At 57.1% G+C, this 15,873-nt stretch overlaps 1 protein-coding gene across 1 annotated transcript in view; it reads right to left on the bottom strand.

Annotated features, from left to right (window-relative positions):
- The window catches only part of TOLLIP (toll interacting protein), a 35,901-nt gene extending 20,271 nt beyond the window's left edge, over nucleotides 1-15,630 (bottom strand). Inside the window, exons 1-2 of the mRNA XM_054438566.2 lie at nucleotides 15,412-15,630; nucleotides 1,554-1,703 (exon numbers count right to left, since the gene is read on the bottom strand). Coding sequence (XP_054294541.1) covers nucleotides 1,554-1,703; nucleotides 15,412-15,444 — 183 coding nt within the window. The 5' untranslated portion in view covers nucleotides 15,445-15,630. The remainder of the gene's footprint in view (nucleotides 1-1,553; nucleotides 1,704-15,411) is intronic.
- Between the last annotated feature and the right edge of the window lie 243 nt (nucleotides 15,631-15,873).

Genomic DNA, 15,873 nt, shown 5'->3' on the forward strand with positions numbered 1-15,873 from the left:
CTCCATGCCTGGACAGGCTGAAGGTGGCGCCTGTGCTGAGGGTCAGGCCTGAAGGGCAAGAGGCAGAGATGAACTGTGCAGCTCCAGGAGCACCAGGACTTTGGGCCTCAGCTTCCAGAGTGTGGGGCAGCCACCTGCAGACACGGGGAGAAGCTGGGAGGGTGGCCTGAGAGCTCCACCTTGGGCACATGGAGTCCGGAGTGCCCACGGAACACCTGGGGAGGCCATGTGGCCATGGTCCGTACCTAGGAATCTGGGGTGGAGCTGAGTGGTTGGCTCAGGCCGGGGCCAGCACGTGGGTGTTTAGACCCACAGGGATGCAGAAGTCACTGGGGTGTGGGCAGAGAGGGGAGGAGGGCTGAGGACCAGACCCCTTGGCATCTCATTGGGGCCCCAGGAGACAACAAGGGGAAGCAGCAAGGGGAGGCAAGCAGGGAACCACGTGTGTGGCCGCCCGGATGCCAAGAGAAGCAGGAAACAGGGGCTGAGCGACGTGGCCCAGTGAGGAGGCAGGAATGTTTCCCACCACTGGAGCTGTGCCACAGAAGGCTGGGTGAGCTCACGTGGAGGAAACAGGCTGCCTGCAGTGGGCTCCAGGGTGCGGGAGAGGACCAAGGGGGGCCAGAGGCGCCGGCAATGCCAGGGCCACCTCCAAGGCCCAGCCAGCTCTGGAGCTTGAACTGTGTGAGGTGGAGTGCCCTGCAGTCACCAGGCCCTGCCAGGAGGTGGCGGCTGAGGATGGGTGATGGCACTGGCTGGCCTGGTGGCAGCTGGTGCGGGAATGCATGGGCTTACAGGAGTTCACTGGGTGGGCAGAGGGATCGGCCACACCAGCACAGTAACAGCTGCACAAGCAAGGATCTGAGACACGCCGCGAGGAAGGGGTGACGGCGCAGCTGTGCTCACCACACCATGAAGCCCCTGAAACCAAGTCTTATTTGTGAGGTCCACAGCGACTCTTCTGCCTGCTATATTTGTGCATTTCTACAAAAGCCTGTGTGGCTCACAATGTGTTTCCTTTTCCTGCGGTCTTACAGATGGTTTTCGTGTGATCAAAATCGGCGTTCAATCTGCAATTTTGGTTTTCACTTGAAAGACCACTAAGCGACCACGGGCCAGCCCCCGAGGCTGACTGAGGGCTGCTCTGCAGGGAGGGAGCGTGCAGGCACCGGCACTGGGGCCAACGGGAAGCCACTCACGCAGCACACGCCGGGTGGCGGGGCGGGGCTGGCTGTGCCTCCTCCAGCTGCCAGCGGGGGTCTGGGAGGCGTCCTTGGGCGTACTCAAGCCTGGTGGAAGAGCCAGGCCCTACACGGAGCAGACGCCCACCTACACCCACTACTCATCACTTGAGTTATGTTTGGTAGAACCCGGGGTTAATGCCAACATCTTTCACACAGATCGTTTTCAACATCACACACGTTTCAGGAAAAGCGGGAATCAGAAGTTCTGTTTGCCCACTTAGGAAATGCAGTATAAACGCAGAAATCCCCAATCCCACCCCCACTGAGCGCACCAGCCCCAGGCAGGCAGGAGGGTGCCCCAAGGCCCACCTGTACCACTGTGATGTTCAGTCGGCCCACGGTGCCCACTGCGCCTCCGTACTGCAGCTGCTGGGCCGCCTGGGCGTCCAGCTGGACCTGCCGCTGCTGCTGTGTGGGCGTGATGCGGAGGAAGTCCTGCGGGAGCTCACCGATGTACACCTGCGGGGACGGGGACCAGAGAGCCCAGTGAGTCAGGGTGGGGACACAAAGCAGCCCGACAGCAGCTGCCCCCGGCATTCCCGCGGCCCCGCCCCCACCCATGTGCTAATCAAGTCCTGGACTGTGCTCAGCCTCTGTCTCCTCATCTCTAAACCGAGGGGTCAAGGGTATTCAGCCTGGGGCCTGGCCCCCATCGGTACAGGTGCAGCCCTCACTCAGGAAATCCCCCCAAATGCAGGTTTCTGCCACTAAAAATGGGTTCCCCCGCTCAAAGCCTGCTCAGGTGGGTTTTCAGGTCATTTTAAAGGGTCTCCCTTGCACCATGTGTGCCCACGGCTTCTTTCTCCTTGTCCACAGCTAAAGGCAGGGCCACTGAACTGCAGGTCAATTGGTCAAACAAATGAATGAGACAAAAGCTAAGCCTCAGGTCTAAAGTGATTTGGAAAACCCTCTGCTGATATACTTCAAATGTTTCCACATGAAACAGCTGAAATTCAAAAGTATCCTAGAAGAACACAGGAAGTAAATCGATTCCAAACAACCACAAAAGACCTCCCCACTCTGCATCCTGTGTCTCCTCGACTCTGTCCACCGCTGCCACCCCTGAGGGGAAGAGAGAGGATGGGCCCAGGTAGGACAATGCCATCCCGAAACCACCCGCACACCTGCAGCGGCTGAAGGGGCCTGGGGTAAGAACCACGCTCCACAGGTGAAAGGTGGCTGATGAGGCCCTGAGCATGGGCCTGGTTGCTGGTGGAGTGGGGTGGAGGCCTGGTTGCTGGTGGAGTGGGGTGGAGGCCTGGTTGCTGGTGGAGTGGGGTGGAGGCCTGGTTGCTGGTGGAGTGGGGTGGAGGCCTGGTTGCTGGAGGAGTCGGGTGGAGAACCAGCCGTCCGCAGGGGCCCCGGCCAGCGCCAGTGCCCTGGGCAGTTGTTTTCAGGAAATACCGAGTGGAAACCTGGAACCCTGGGCATGTCGGACGTGAGCTTAGGCAAAGTGCACATGCTGAGGCTGCCAGAATGCCTCTGCCGTGCAGACCAGAAACCCGTACCTGCCTGTGCCTTGGACTCCCAATGACATGGTGCCAGGCAGGGCTCCAGGAGGTTCTGAGTTAAGCCCTGCACCTGCTGTCCTCTGGCCGCCTGGCACTTCAAAGGACCCCGAGAGGGGCTAGCTCCTCACCTGTGTCCCATCTAAGGCCTGGAGAGCACAAGCCAGTCAGCGCTCCACAACCAATGGGAGCAAACAGAAGGGATCCAGACAATCCAGGCACTGCTTCGAGTGGTTACGGACTCAGGACCCCCAAGTTTGGGAAGCTCTCTGCAGGTTGCACCCCAACCTGAGCAGCCAGCATGGTGTGTGCTCAACCGCTCTTCTCTAAAAAGCAAAACACACTTTGTGCCTTTCCCCACACTTTACCCCGTTTTTGACTGGGACACGTCACAAGTGACCTTTGCCCTGTGAGAGAAGCCGTCCTGTGAGAACAGCAGAGCACCCCAGCTTCACCTCCGGAGGGTGTGGCATAGGCCAGGGCCCGGAGGGACCCCCTCCCCTTACGGACAATCGAGGAGGTGCAGAGGTGCCTGAGGGGAGTGGGCCCATGCCAGGAGTCCCAGGCCAGCCTCTCCCAGGCAGACTCTCTCGAGACGCTGTACAGCTCACCAGCAAGCTCTGGCTCAGGAGGGCACTGAGAGGCCCCATGGCATGAGATGCTAAGCACCTGTTCCTGTTGGCACACAGGAAACACTGGGGTACAGAAGGCCAGGGCCCTTCGCCTGCCTCCCAGAAGGATTCACAGCCCAGAGGTCTCTCCCCGGGGGACACCTGGCCACACAGGATGTGCTTCCCTGCCAACCCCACAGGGCCCTGGCATAGCCCATGCCAGCAGGCTCTATGACTAGCTCTGTCTGCTCACCAGGAATGGGTTATCTTGCAGAAACAGACTCGTGCTAACCAGGTTCTCAGGATTAACATACACAGGCCAAATTCCTGTTTATTTGTGACAACTGCTTCCTGTGTGCCACACACACACAGCTCTGAGGACACGGCAGGAAAAGCACCGTATCTCCTGGGCACACATGGCAGACAGACAGGCGGCTCGCGCCCTCCTGGGCACACGTCGGGGACAGACAGGCGGCTCGCGCCCTCCTGGGCACACGTCGGGGACAGACAGGCGGCTCGCGCCCTCCTGGGCACACGTCGGGGACAGACAGGCGGCTCGCGCCCTCCTGGGCACACGTCGGGGACAGACAGGCGGCTCGCGCCCTCCTGGGCACACGTCGGGGACAGACAGGCGGCTCGCGCCCTCCTGGGCACACGTCGGGGACAGACAGGCGGCTCGCGCCCTCCTGGGCACACGTCGGGGACAGACAGGCGGCTCGTGCCCTCCTGGGCACACGTCGGGGACGGACAGGCGGCTCGTGCCCTCCTGGGCACACGTCGGGGACGGACAGGGGCTCGTGCCCTCCTGGGCACACGTCGGGGACGGACAGGCGGCTCGTGCCCTCCTGGGCACACGTGGGGGACGGACAGGCGGCTCGTGCCCTCCTGGGCACACGTGGGGGACGGACAGGCGGCTCGTGCCCTCCTGGGCACACGTGGGGGACGGACAGGCGGCTCGTGCCCTCCTGGGCACACGTCGGGGACGGACAGGCGGCTCGTGCCCTCCTGGGCACACGTCGGGGACGGACAGGCGGCTCGTGCCCCAGAGACAGCAGCACATGGAGAAGCTGGTCGGGGGAGGGTACGGGTGGTCACACGGGTGTGTGGACGTGGGGTTCAGAGGCGTCTGAGGGAGCACTGTGGGTCCCTCGCTGTTCTGGCTCCTGGTTGTCCCGGTATTTGAAGGCGTCCAGCGCTCCATCTCCTTGCTCTGCACTCTTTAGGTGTCCGTTAAAGACAATGGGACTGCTCATTACTTGGAGAAAATAAAATTATATCCAAAGGCCTAATGATCAAGTGTCAATTATTCAACAAGGATTTAACCATAAAATGGCAAATAGGAAAAGAGGGTTTTTAAACATAAACCGCGTGGACAGAACACGAAAAGGGGAGAAGCAGCTCCCTGTGGATGGAGCTCATCAGCCCCACGCAGCCCGGGGACCGCAGCCAGCACCACGTGGCGGGGCAGGTGCGCATCCAGCTCCCCGAGATGACGCACACCTCACATCTGGGTTTTCCTCCCAAAAACCTACACCCCGACTAAGAGACATCTGACAAAATCCCTGACCAGTCAGTCCTCCTCAAACCGTCAAGGTCCCAAAAACACAAGGAAAGCCTGAGAGACAGTCCCAGATTGGAGATGGAGACTTGATGGCTAAACGCAAGGCAGGGTCCTGGGACAGCAGAGGACAGTCATCGAAAAACCAGGACAGCCAAATAAAACCTGGAGCCAACAGTCACGCCCCCAGCTCAGCGCCACAGCTGTGAGAGCTGTTCCCAGGGAGGGGAGCGTCGGCCCGGGGACATGGGTGAGACACACAGGACCTCTTCATGCCAGCTTTTCAATTTGTCATAAAACTGAACACTACAAAATTCAAGGTTTTTCAGAAAAATATTCCATTTAACCTGAAGACAGCAAGACAGGAGACAGCGACTGGGCTTCAGTCCTCCCCGTACAAACACTGGTTACGCAACCTGCTGCCCTGCCTACCAGGGGAGGCGGCTCGCCTGCTGCTGCAATGCCCTCGTTTCTCAACTTAGAGCAAAGCCCTGCAAACGAGGAGGGAGTTCTACCAGTTCATGCTCCACGAGTCACAGAGGAGGGAGTCCAGGCGCTGAAGTAAACCCTATCGTTTCAGTGACGACAGTTGGTCCTTCAATAAACGTCTATTTTGAATTTATTTTTTAAATTCAGTGCTAATCCTAAAATTTATTTTTGCCATATTATGATGGAGGAAATATTTCAATGGTCACATAAAAATATATGCTTTACCCTGGTTCAGAGGCTTGGAAATATGAAAACAAAAATGATTACTCCTGATACATAATGGATATTTTTCTAGAATTTTGCTTCCATGTACAAGATGCACATACTGAGTTCAACACTAACAAGTCTAAATGCCTGCGTGAAGGCCGACAATTCCACTTCAGGAGCCAGTCCCATGTCAACGCTCACTCGGGCACGTGAGCACAGGATGCCTGCGGCTGCATCACCTGTGCCGTCAAAACGCCCCGTCCACCAGCCAGGCACATCCACCCAGCGCATTGCCACGTGGCCTCAACAGGAGCCGTCGGTCCCTGCCGCGAACACATGGAGACTCGGGGGGCGGAGGAGGAGGCGGAGGTGCGGCACGACCTGCTGCAGGGAGCCATAAGGAGGCCTCTGCTGACACCAACTCTGGAGGAGCATTCAGGAATGGAACTCGAGGGAAACAGGCAGGGAAGATTCTATTTTAATTTATTTATACTTTTATATCCTGCTAGTTATTTTTAGAAACTTTTTAAAAACATTCGTGAATTACTTTTAAAATAAAAAGGACAGGGTAGGGCTCTCATCCCACAGAGCTCTCTGCATTTTATCTTCTCTGAAAATAAAAGCTACTTTTATAAATATTAGTCTGTTTTAAATAAAGTTTAAAAATGTAACTTCAAATTTCTTGGAATTGCTGATTCTCCTCCCCCATGTGATGCTCTCAGAGGATCATGACGCACGCCTGTGACTGACAACCACTCCTCCCTCACTGACGCCAGAGCTCTAAACCACTGCAGCGCACCTTTCCACACGAAAGAAAAGAGATCTCCAAAATTCACTTCTATTTAAAACAATTTCTCTTCAAGTCTAAGTTTTAGTTTTGGCACAGAAATAAAGTCTTAATTCTTCTGTCATGCAATGTGTGTAGTCAACCCAAAGCTGATTTTTCTTTTTAAGCACACAAATTAAACACCCACTGTGAATATTCCTGCTGGTGACACATTTCCAATGGAGAGAGCCGCTGCTTCCTTGGGCCACACTTTCTGCCTAACACCTGTTATGAATACGTTTCCGACTGAGAGAGCCGCTGCTTCCTTGGGCCACACTTTCTGCCTGACAGAGTCCAGGAAGAGCCCAGCTCAGCCCAGGACGTGGAGTCCTGAACACACGCAGTCCTGGCCTCAGGCCTGCCAGGAGACATCGCCCCAAGGAGCCGCCCCACAGACACCCTGGGGGCACGGCTGGCCACATGCAGGCAGCAGGAGACCAGGGTTTCCTGGCCACTTCCATGACTGGCCCTCTGCGGAGCCTTTTTAAACCTTCTCACTGTTCCCACCCCATGACGCTGCGGAGGTGCTGTTTGTGTTTGTGTGCCATGCGTGCACCTGCATTTGGCACGTAAACACTGCAAGCAGGGCTCTAACGAGTCTCGGCGCTGACGCCAGGTTGGCATAACTAAGTCAAATTAGGTTAAATTAAAAACTAAAACGCTTCTAACACTGCATGACTGTGCTGAGCAGCATTGAGTGTAATTTATTTACATAAATTGTAATGTACCAAATCACACGTACAAATAAACAACTTATATAAACACAGTAAAAAATATCCTTAGTGAACTGAAGCTTTTGCTTGATGTGAGAAAGTACCTTTTAACTGGCTGCCTGGTATTCTTTCAGCAAACTGACATCATTAGCGATGGGCTAAATATGTTCTGTGGAACTAAATCACAAAATGTCGATAATTCTCATTCAATTCTCCAAGCCAGAGTCTCACACCAGCACTGAGGATCCCACACAAACGGCATCCACAGGCGCCTGCCCACCCTCCCCGCCCACCTCACAGCAGGCCTGAGCTCGCACACGTGTTGTGGGCTTCCGAGAACTCCGTATCCATGTGCTGGGACGCCAAGAAAACCCAGGGACAATGAAATACTCAGGAACAAGAATTCCAGGAGCTGGGCTGGGGAGGCACACACGGCTGCCAAATCCCAGGATTTTCCTCCCCCAAGAACCGCTTGTGTCCTCTCAGGGTCAATATCACCCCCACATTGAGAACAAGCGTCAAGGGCTCCTGAAGCCACAAAGCCAGCCCATGGAGGCCCCAACACAGAAGCCCAACTAGTGAAACTCTGTACCCTGAGCCCTGGGTTTCTCCAGTTCCTAACATGGCCACGATTCAACGTGACTTTCAGAGCTGGGACCCACAGCAGGAAGACCTGGGCTGGGCTCGTGGCTAAAGGGACAGAGGAAGCTAATGAAACAGAGAGAAATAAATCCCCCGTAGTAGCAACACCTAGGGATATGGGCGGAAGTCAGTTTCACAAGCCTCTTGGGTGAGGTCTGAGTGTCTGCTAGGAAGGGAGCCTCAGACTCGGTCAGGGCGCCAGGACTCACATAGAATGGCACAGTTGGTCCAGATGAAGCTGAGAACCTGGAGCCCAGGTCATCACCAGCCTCCCTGCTGTGTCTGAGGGGCTGGCCCTGCCTTGAAGGCCCTGCAAGGGGCCTGCTCCAGACCACTGTCCTACAGGGGATGTCTGCTGCTAGGTTCACACCCAGGTCAGAGCTCACTCTGGCCCAGGAGAAATGGCCCGTCCACCCGATGCCCGCACACCTGTGTGATTCACATCCAGACCCGGGGGTGCAAGAGGGCGGGAACGCGCACCAGGGCTGAGACACAGGGCCGTGGGCAGTCAGGACAGACCCTGGGTGGCCCTGGCGGTCCCTCTGCCCGGCTGACTGACCCCTCAGTGCACAGGGTTTCAGAGACTGAAGCGCCCGGGCCTGTACACTCACAGCCAAGAGGGGAGCCCTGCAGAGGTAAAGGACTCACCGACGCTCACTGGTGGCCACTGCCATTGCCCTGTAAGTTTAGCATTTTCCAAAATAAGGCTAGAAGGAAAACTGCAATTCCCCACGCCCACTCAGCTGCTGGCTCCCTCACCCACCACCCTGCACAGCACCAGCATCCAAAAGCTGGACCAGTCCCTGACCCCGCAGCCCCTGGCACTCCAGCCAGCCTCGGCCTCACGCTCCACGCCAGCCTCCTGGCACTGGCACGTTCAATAAACAACCCTTGGGCAAACAAGTGGCATTTCACGCATCTGCTCTTGGCAAGGCAGCTCCCACGCCAGTGTGGACGGGCAGTGGTGACCGTGTCCCCAGTTCCCACAACCTCCTCCCACGGCCGCTCTGCAGCCCCTCCCAGAAGCCCTCGCTGAGCACTCATTCGCTGTGCCTTGTCTCCCCTTCCGGGGCCTTCCTCAGACAGGGCTTTCCTTCCCTCTTCCTATCACCCCCTCCCCTCTTCCTTTAATTATACAAAACACAACAGGCGCTTCAAAGCCAACATGCCGGGAGGTTCCCTGGCTCTGCTGAAGTCTCGAAGCAAACACTAGAATTTGTGTAAGGAAGCTGGGAGATGACAGTATTGAAACGAACTCGTGTAAGCTGAAGAGCGGAGAAAGGGAAGAGTACAGGACGGAATGAGAATAAGCATAGATTATAAAAGCTGACTACAGAACAAGCGACTTTAAATGCGGTCTCCGCCAGGAACTCCACTGCACGCAGGCTTGCATCCTAAGTGCTGGGACGGTCAAGCAAGGCAGAGGCAGAAAACCCGTTCTCATTCAGATGAAACAAAAGCCAGTCAAGCAGCGGGCCAAGGGCGGACAGAGATCCAGAGAGGGACGGCGTGTGACGTGGCAGGCCCTGGGCGCCAGGCACGGGGCGCGCACTGCGGCGGCCTCTGCATGTCACTGTGTGCCTGAGGCTTCCATGGTAAGGTGCTGGTGCACCCCTGCTCCTGTGGTGCTTACACGTGAGTGGAAGAAAACAAACGGGAAGCATCATGAGTTATGCTGTATGCTAACGGCAGGAGGCGCTGAGCAAAGAAACAGGGCAAGGCCGGGTGGCAGGGGCACGCTGCACTTCCCACAGGGCAGCAAGGCAGGCCTCACCAGCACGGTGCCAGGGCAGGGCCCGCAGGATCTGGAGACAGTGACTCAGGGACAGGAAACACTTGCACAGCAGGCCTAACCAGGGGCCTGTCGGGCAGGTCAAGGGACAGTGTTAGAGGCCCAGATGAACAGAGGCTGGGGCCGGGTGCAGTGGCTCACGCCTGTAATCTCAACACTTTGGGAGACCGAGGTGGGCGGATCACTTGAGACCAGGAGTTCCAGAATGGCCTGGCCAACATGGTGAAACCCCATCTCTACTAAAAATACAAAAATTAGCTGGGCGTGGTAGCGGACGCCTGTAATCCCAGCTACTTGGGAGTCTGAGGCAGGAAAATTGCTTGAACCTGGGAGGAAGAGGTTGCAGTGAGTTGAGATTGTGCCACTGCACTCCAGCCTGGGCTACAGAGCAAGCCTCCGTGTAAAAAAAAAAAAAAAAAAAAAGACCTCAAGTGAACTGGGAGGCAGGCCAGAAGCAGCGTATTCAGAAGGCAGCAAAGAGAGGGGCAAAAACGAAGGAAAGCCGGAGGAAGGGACGTCCACTCCTGGACTGCTCAGCAGCCACTCCAGGAGCCAGGAGAGGGCGGGGTCCCACCTTCGAGGCACTGAGGACAAGTGACCGTCCACCCGGAGTACTGTCTACCTGGAGTACCGTCCACCCGGAGTTCCACACACAAAAATAGCTGTCAGGACACAGAGAAAAGGCATGTACAAGCAAAAATCAAGTTTGCCAGCAAGGAAAATTCTAAAAGATGAACCTGAAGCTAAAGGAAAGTGACCCCAAATGGAAGTCCTGAGACATCAGAAGGGATAAGAAAAGAGAAACACAGAAGGAAATCTAAACAAGCACTGACTCGAGAGAAGCAACACGTTCCTGCGGGAGCCCCAAGGGGAGGCGGCACCCACACAAGGCACAGCAGTACAAGCGCCGGGATGGGGCGGCCGAGGTCTCCGCGTGGATCAGGAGGTGGCACAGACAATGATTAACTTCTTCTTTAATTATTCTTCAGCCGGGCAACCTCCGGAGCCAGAGTTCACTCAGAGACTCCCTCACGGCAGAAGCTAATAAGTGCATGTTACCATTTCCAGGAGAGCCCCTGTACTTTCCCAGCACAGTGTGTATGTACTTGAGATAAACAACTGAATTTTTTAAAACTCCATTTAATAAATCCAAAAGGCAATGAGAGAAAAAAAAATAAGAAAATGTAGGACAAATAAAAGCACAAAAGAAAACATGTAAAAAATCTGTAAATCTGTGTATCCATCTAGGCGTCTGTAACTAGAAATATGAAACTAGTACATTCCCATCAAAAGACTTAGTCTTCTAAGATTTGACTTTTTAAAAATCCAGCTATGTGCTGTCGATGGTGCACCTATCTTAAACAAAAATTTTCAGAAAAATGTAAAATCAAAGAAGGAAAAAGTATTAGGTGAATACTCTCTAAAAGATAGCTGGAGTGGCCGTGCCAGTATCAGACAAAATAATTAAAGGCAAGAGGCCTTTATCTTCCAAGAGGCCCGTGGGTCCCCACACAGTGAAAAGATGTGATTTCCAGGCAAGCACAGCAATTCTACACCTGTACACACTCACAACCCGGCCTAAAAAATCCAGCGCAAACGTTCACAGGGACCCAGAGAGAAAGGACTCGTGAGGAGGCGGTGAGTGCGTTTCCCGCTGGCTCAGGTGCAGTCAGCAGGAACGGACACCCTCCCAGGAAGAGCCCACCAGAGCCAGCGGAGACGGGTAAGTGCCACTGGATCAGACACACAAGATGCAGGAAAATCCATGGGCTCCTCACGACACTCAGGGGGAGAGAAAGCCCACACACATCTACAAAGAAAGGCAACTCTCTCCTTGAGGTACGGGAAGGTGAGGGAAAAGCATCTCGCTTGCCTTGCCTTCACGAACTGTGTTTCAGGACAGCCAGCCGACACTGGTTGATGGGGAAAGCTAATCTTTACAAACAATCCCAGTTAATAAACACCAAAGAAGTGATAAAGTTCAGAAACTACCCTCTGCCATCCCTAACGAAGTCACCGATTCGGCAGGAATTATCAACGATGTGAAGAGTGAGGGGACCTGGACAGGAACAGGCCTCTCAGGGAAGAAAGGAGGGGCCAGGCCGCCTCCAGCTGGACTCCATGGTCAACCAGCACCTCCAAAAGCAGGACAAGGAGTTGGAGCAGCCTGGACACAGCACGGCGCAACCACCTCTACCAAGGAGGCCTCTCTGACAGCACCGCGATGGCTGAAGCGGAGTCTCCTGCAAACATCCCGAGATCTCACTGCAGAAGGCAGGGGTCCACACGGTACCCCTCGCAGAGGTCCACACGGTACCCCTCGCAGAGGTCCACACAGTACTCCTCGATACTCCTCGCAGGGGCCCCCACAGTACTCCTTGCAGGTACTTACCCATGCTTTCTGATAATGTGCGGACGATATTGAAAAAAGGTTATCTTTCCAAAATACTGGCTTTTTTGAAACGTGAGGGAAGCACTGCCCAGGGCTGAAGCATCCCTTGGTGGCTATTCAGGGAAACATTATCCTGAAGATCTAAACACGGTATGATTCTCTCACAACGATGCCGGGCTGGCTAGCTTCACACACATCCTCTCCACACCTACCCACCTGGGCCCCTGAAGCTCCCTCTACCCAAGGACAAAAGAACCCTCCCAGGACCCCATTAGCAGCCCCTCTGCTCCTTCACGGCCCATGGGATCTTGCTGTCTCCCCTCATCACTAGAGGGAGGCAACGGCTAGACCACAGTCAGGGTCTCCCGAGCCAGAGTCCTGCTCCCGGACCCTGGGGAGCATCTCTTTCTGCTGGAAAGCCGAGCACCCTGCTTAACCTCCTGCCCCTCCGGCACCACAAGTGTAACAGGAGGACACGATAAATACTGTGTCAAGACATCCTGCAAAAGCAGGGCTCCTCTAGGTGCTAGTAACTGGCTAAAGGCCCACTATGAGTTAATTCAGAGGGGCTGAGGTGGCTTATGCTCAGCGAAGCAGGCTGGTGCCAAGGCGGGCCCTGCCTTGGGTGTGCCAGGCAACACTTCACAGAGTGCTGCGCTGACCCGGTAAACTCCAGGGCAAGTCCAGTCCTCCTGTGCCCAGGACCCTCCGGCGGCCTCCAGCTCCTGCCTCCCTCCATCCTCAGCCCCTGGGGCTCCCTCCTCTCCACCTCCAGACCCCACGCCTCTCTTTCTGTGCCCTCCCCTCCCAGCCCAACCCCCACTCCCACTCCTCCTCCGAGAGATGTCACGTCCTCACCCCAACACCCAGCCCTGGTGAGGCCACCATTTACAAACTCTCCCAGCACCTGTCCCTTAAGATCACAGACCCACCGGGCCGTCACCACATGGCTCAGCTGTCCTTATGTGCTGCCATGTCTACCGTGCTGCCCTGGAAGATCCCAGTGGCAGGAACCACCTGGTTGTCCCCTGCATCGTGGCGATCCTAAACGCCACAGTCGGTAACGCTGGTTGATTAAGTCACATGTACTCCAAGCAGCACTTGAGACCCCCGTTGCTGCAACACCTTCTTAGAGACCCTGGCAGCTCCGAGCCAGACCTGATGTTACTGTGCATTTACTGGTCAGCGGGGGTGCCCCTGAAATACCTGCTCGTCTACATGATGGAAACAGCCCAGGAGGCACCGGGCAAGAGGAGATTCTAACGACACCTCAGCACTTGTCAGCACAGGCCCCGCGTGTGAGAACGTCTCCTGCCGCTTCCACTTCCTCATCGCGGGTGTAACAGCGCTGCATGCCGGTGCCCCTCAGAACAGAAAGGGCCTGCCTCCCACTGCTCCTTGCATGCTCAGCACCCAATGCATTCAAACCCAGTCCTACACCCCAGTGGGGTTCCAGATAAGGGACAAGTTCCCAGGAGGCTGAGGATGTCTCCCAGACCACACAGCAAGGAAGGGGCCATCCTGCCTGGCCACCATGCCCCCCTGCTCTCCAGGAGGACACAAAGGCAGGGTGCTGGTTCCCTTGTTGCTATGAGCCTCCGGTTAGGCAGAAAGGAGCACCTGGCTGCCACAGCAACTTGCGGGGACGCACTGTGGTGGAGTAAAGATGAAGAGGTAGAGACACTGACATCAGAGGCCGTCCAGGACCTCTGCCGACCCGCAGGCTCCACACCTGAGTCTCAGAGGCCGTCCAGGACCTCTGCCGACCCGTAGGCTCCACACCTGAGTCTCCTAAGTGTCAGGAGGTTTCCTTCAAAGTCCTCAGAAAAAGCAGCTATGCCCCAAACCTGGGGCTTCATTCTAAACTCAGAAAAAATGTTCTACCTGAAGAATTATCTCCTCAGGAGAAACACCAGGACTTGTGGATACAGTCCTGGGTAAGGGTTAAGGGTGGGGAGCCCTGGTGACCCCTCCACCACATCCAGTACTGGGCTGCGCGAGTGCAGGGACCTTGGAGCATCGTGAAAAAGGACTTTTTCCACCCACGGCATGTTCAGAGCCAGTGTTGACAAAAACTGCACCGCTCACGACAGCCCGCCCCAGCCCAGCCTCAGTGAGTGACACGGTTTGAATCTGTGTCCCCGCCAAATCTCACGCTGAATTATGATCCCCAATGTTGGAGGTGGGGCCTGGCAGGGTGGGTGTGTGGGTCACAGGGACAGATCCCTCGTGGCTTGGTGCTGTCCCGGTGATAGTGAGTTCTCATAAGATCTGGTCATTACAGTGTGTGGCACCTCCCCACCCCCAACTCTCTTGCCGCTTTCGCCATGTGACGTGTAAGCTCCCACTTGGCCTTCCGCCACGACTGGAAGCTTCCAGAGGCCTCCCCAGGAGCAGATGCCGGCACCATGCTACCTGTACACCCTGCAGAACCGGGAGCCAATTAAATCTCTTTTCTTACAAATGACCCAGTCTCGGTATTCCTTTACAGCAATGCAAGAAGGCCCTAACAGTGAGCCAGGAGGCCACTCACGCCAGGAGCCCATCATCTCTGAGTCAGTCTACACCAGCTCTCCTGCAATATTAATGCTATAGAAGAAACTGACAGGCAACCCTCGGGAGAGAATTCAGAGCAGGAAAGATTCTCTGAAGTTTTGGCGCCTATCCTCTCATTTGCAAATGAAGAAACTGAGGCTCTGCACGGTGGCCACTAACTGGGGACACAACTGGGCCCAAGAAGTGGTCACCACTGCCCTCACTCTGTGTAAAGGAGAAAGAGGAAACAGTCTCCATCTATGGGACCAACTAGAGTGTAGGCCCGCCTCCACCTGGGGGGGCCATCAGGGTGCGGGACCCGCCTCCACCTGGGGGGGCCATCAGGGTGCGGGACCCGCCTCCACCTGGGGGGCCATCAGGGTGCAGGGCCCGCATCCATCTAGGGGACCATTAGGGTAAAGGGGCCGCCTCCACCTGGGGGACCATTAGGGTGCGGGGCCCTCCTCCATTCGGGAGACCGTCAGAGCTCGGGGCCGCCTCCATCTGGGCACCGTGGGGCACGGGGCCCTCCTCCATCTGCAGACCATTGGGGAGCGGGGCCTACCTCCCTCTGGGGCACCATGGGGCACGGGGCCCGCCTCCATCTGGGGCTCACAACAGGCGCAGGCCCCCTCCCCCGGGGCCGCCTCCCCAAAGCTCTGCCCGGGCGCGGCGGTGAGCTCAAGCCTCCCGCAGCGTGGGCGCGTCCGTCCGGCCCGCCCCGCCCCGAGGTGTGGACGCCGCCGCTCCCCTCCGGCCAGCCGGGCGCCCCGCGTGCCCCGGGAGAGCCGAGGAGCCGGCCCGGCAGCCGCAGCTGAGCAGTAGCTCTGGCCCGAGGCCCCGCCCGCAACCGCAGGTCGCCGCCCCCGCCCGACCCTCGCCCGGCTGCCTCACCGGCCCGCGCTGAGTGCTGACGGTGGTCGCCATGGTGCTGCGGCGGCCCCCGTGGCTCGCCGACCCGACAGTGACGCGCCGGGCGACCTCCTGCGCCCCCGCCGGAGCCTGCGACGGAGACAGTTGTCACCTCGAGGCCGCCGCCGCCACAGTCAGCTGACAGCCGCCGCGCCCCGCCCCCGGCACCGCCCCATTGCGCAGGCGCCGCGCCAGGCACCGCCCCTTCCGGCTCTGGCGCGCACGCGCGCTCCAGGGTCGGGCAGGCACCGCCTCTCGCCCGGCGCCTGCGCACCGGCTCTTTCCTCGAGCGCCGCAGCCAGGCGAAATGGCTCCCGGCGGGGCCGTCTGCGCATGCCCAGTCATGACGGTCGTCGGCGCGGGCCCAAGCGTGGCGGCGCTGCAGTCTGGGCAGTGGGTTGGTTCCTCCTCGGTCCTCTGTCGAGTGGCGGCAGGGCCTAGCCA

The sequence above is a fragment of the Pongo pygmaeus genome, chromosome 9, assembly GCF_028885625.2.
Source record: "Pongo pygmaeus isolate AG05252 chromosome 9, NHGRI_mPonPyg2-v2.0_pri, whole genome shotgun sequence".
NCBI lineage: Eukaryota > Metazoa > Chordata > Mammalia > Primates > Hominidae > Pongo > Pongo pygmaeus.